The following is a 1,674-nucleotide window of genomic DNA, read 5'->3' as shown; positions in this document are numbered from 1 at the left end:
CTTCTGCCTTTTCTCATTTCCCTTCCTTCAGGATGGCTTCTTCACAGCCAACATTCCTCTGAGACATGCATCTCTCATGTCCTGTGTCAGATCTTTTTTTTTTTATTAGATTTTTTCCTATTTCTCCAGAGCATGACTTTTAGATACTGTTAATTTGCTGGCAACAGTGTTATGCCCTTCTGCAGCCCCTAATCTCCTCAGTGTGTTCAGCTGGTGCTAATTGACCACATCTACTCAGGTGTGGATAAAAGCATACCTGAAGCAGGCTTTCAGAGAGAGGCTCACTAGTTTTTACCTTGGTGGTTCCAGCCATTTTAGCCAACCTGCTATGCATTTTAAGATAAAACTTCTTCTCACTGAAATTCGGGTATTCTTCTCCTTATTTATGTTGCGGCTTTTGAGCCGGGTTGTAACACAATTGGGGGCTCATCCGGGATCTATTTTCCGGAGCTGCAGACAATTCTGACATTTGGTACTATGTTACTGCCTTGTATTTAAGTATGGATTTTGATTTACAAGATTTCATTTGTGCTTCGAATTCTGAGAAGTTTGAGTTATGTTGTATAGATGACTCGTTGAGTATTGCGGCACACTTTGATATTCCAGTAAAGAAAAATAGTGCGAAAAAGGAAATTAAGAGTACTATTTTAAAACGATTAGTTGATTTCAAAAAATCCTGACGGGTTCTGATGTTTGTGATGATGACATTCCTTCTGTTGAGCTAGGTGTCCCACCTTTGAAGGAGATTGGTGCTATAGCAACTTTATTAGGTCTGACACTTCTTCTTCCGTCCTCCACTTGTCCACTTTCCATGAATGGTTTGAGGACACATTACACACCATGCCAGGCTTTTGGCAAACAGCTCTCTGGGAATCACTTTGTTTGTGCCAAAAATGTCTGTCAAACTATGTCATCTTTTGAATCTTTCATAGATTCAGCTAAAGAAATGTGAGCAAATTATTTGACTTTGCAACCAGCTGCTTGTACCTAATACTGATTCATCCCTTAAGTTAGGTGCCTTCAGTATGCTTGAATAATTCACAGATTGGTGTCTAAAACAATTCTCTGAAAAAGCAATCACTATCCAAAACAAACTATGACAGACCTTCAGAAAGCCTGGAGAACGATTGCTCAAGACCAATCTAAAATAATTACAAAAAAGTCTCTTTGGAAATTCAAAGAAATTCGGAAGAAATGCTCAAGATTTTTCCGTAGTATTGTACAAGAACAACAAGAAAACAGGAAAAAAAGACTTCACTTAAATGTTAAATATATATCAAACAAAGTTATTACAGTAAATACTCATTGGTGTGATTCTGCAGTGACTTCCAGGAAGGTCCTTGGTTTTAGAATACATCACCAAATGTCAATGTTTCATTGTGTGTAAACAGAAGGCACGCATTGGCACACGTTCACCTTCTGTGAATAAGCGGTGTGTACTTTTAGATAAGGTTTAAATGATCAAAATGCACTCAAATATTTAACATCTAACAAACAAATTATTAATAGTCATTAAGGAAAATGTGCTTGGTATAAAGTATGTATATGTGATATGATGTATGAAATTAACAAGCAATATTCCCCTGTGTTTCCTTCAGGTGTCCTGAACCTGCCAGCAGTGGCAATAGGGATCTTCCTCGGAGGGCTGCTGATGAAGAGGTATAAGCTGAGTGT

General features: G+C 38.0%; 1 protein-coding gene across 1 annotated transcript in view; it reads left to right on the top strand.

Annotated features, from left to right (window-relative positions):
- LOC102196680 (solute carrier organic anion transporter family member 1C1-like) overlaps positions 1 to 1,674 on the top strand; it is a 12,219-nt gene that overhangs the window by 5,575 nt on the left and 4,970 nt on the right. The window contains exon 9 of the mRNA XM_005725311.1: positions 1,599 to 1,672. Within this exon, the coding sequence (XP_005725368.1) occupies positions 1,599 to 1,672 (74 nt within the window). The remainder of the gene's footprint in view (positions 1 to 1,598; positions 1,673 to 1,674) is intronic.

The sequence above is a fragment of the Pundamilia nyererei genome, unplaced genomic scaffold, assembly GCF_000239375.1.
Source record: "Pundamilia nyererei isolate P.nyererei 1_Seehausen unplaced genomic scaffold, PunNye1.0 scaffold00014, whole genome shotgun sequence".
Taxonomy (NCBI): Eukaryota; Metazoa; Chordata; class Actinopteri; order Cichliformes; family Cichlidae; genus Pundamilia; species Pundamilia nyererei.
The sequence above is the reverse complement of the archived record's forward strand: the minus strand, read 5'-3'. Positions and strand labels throughout refer to the sequence as shown.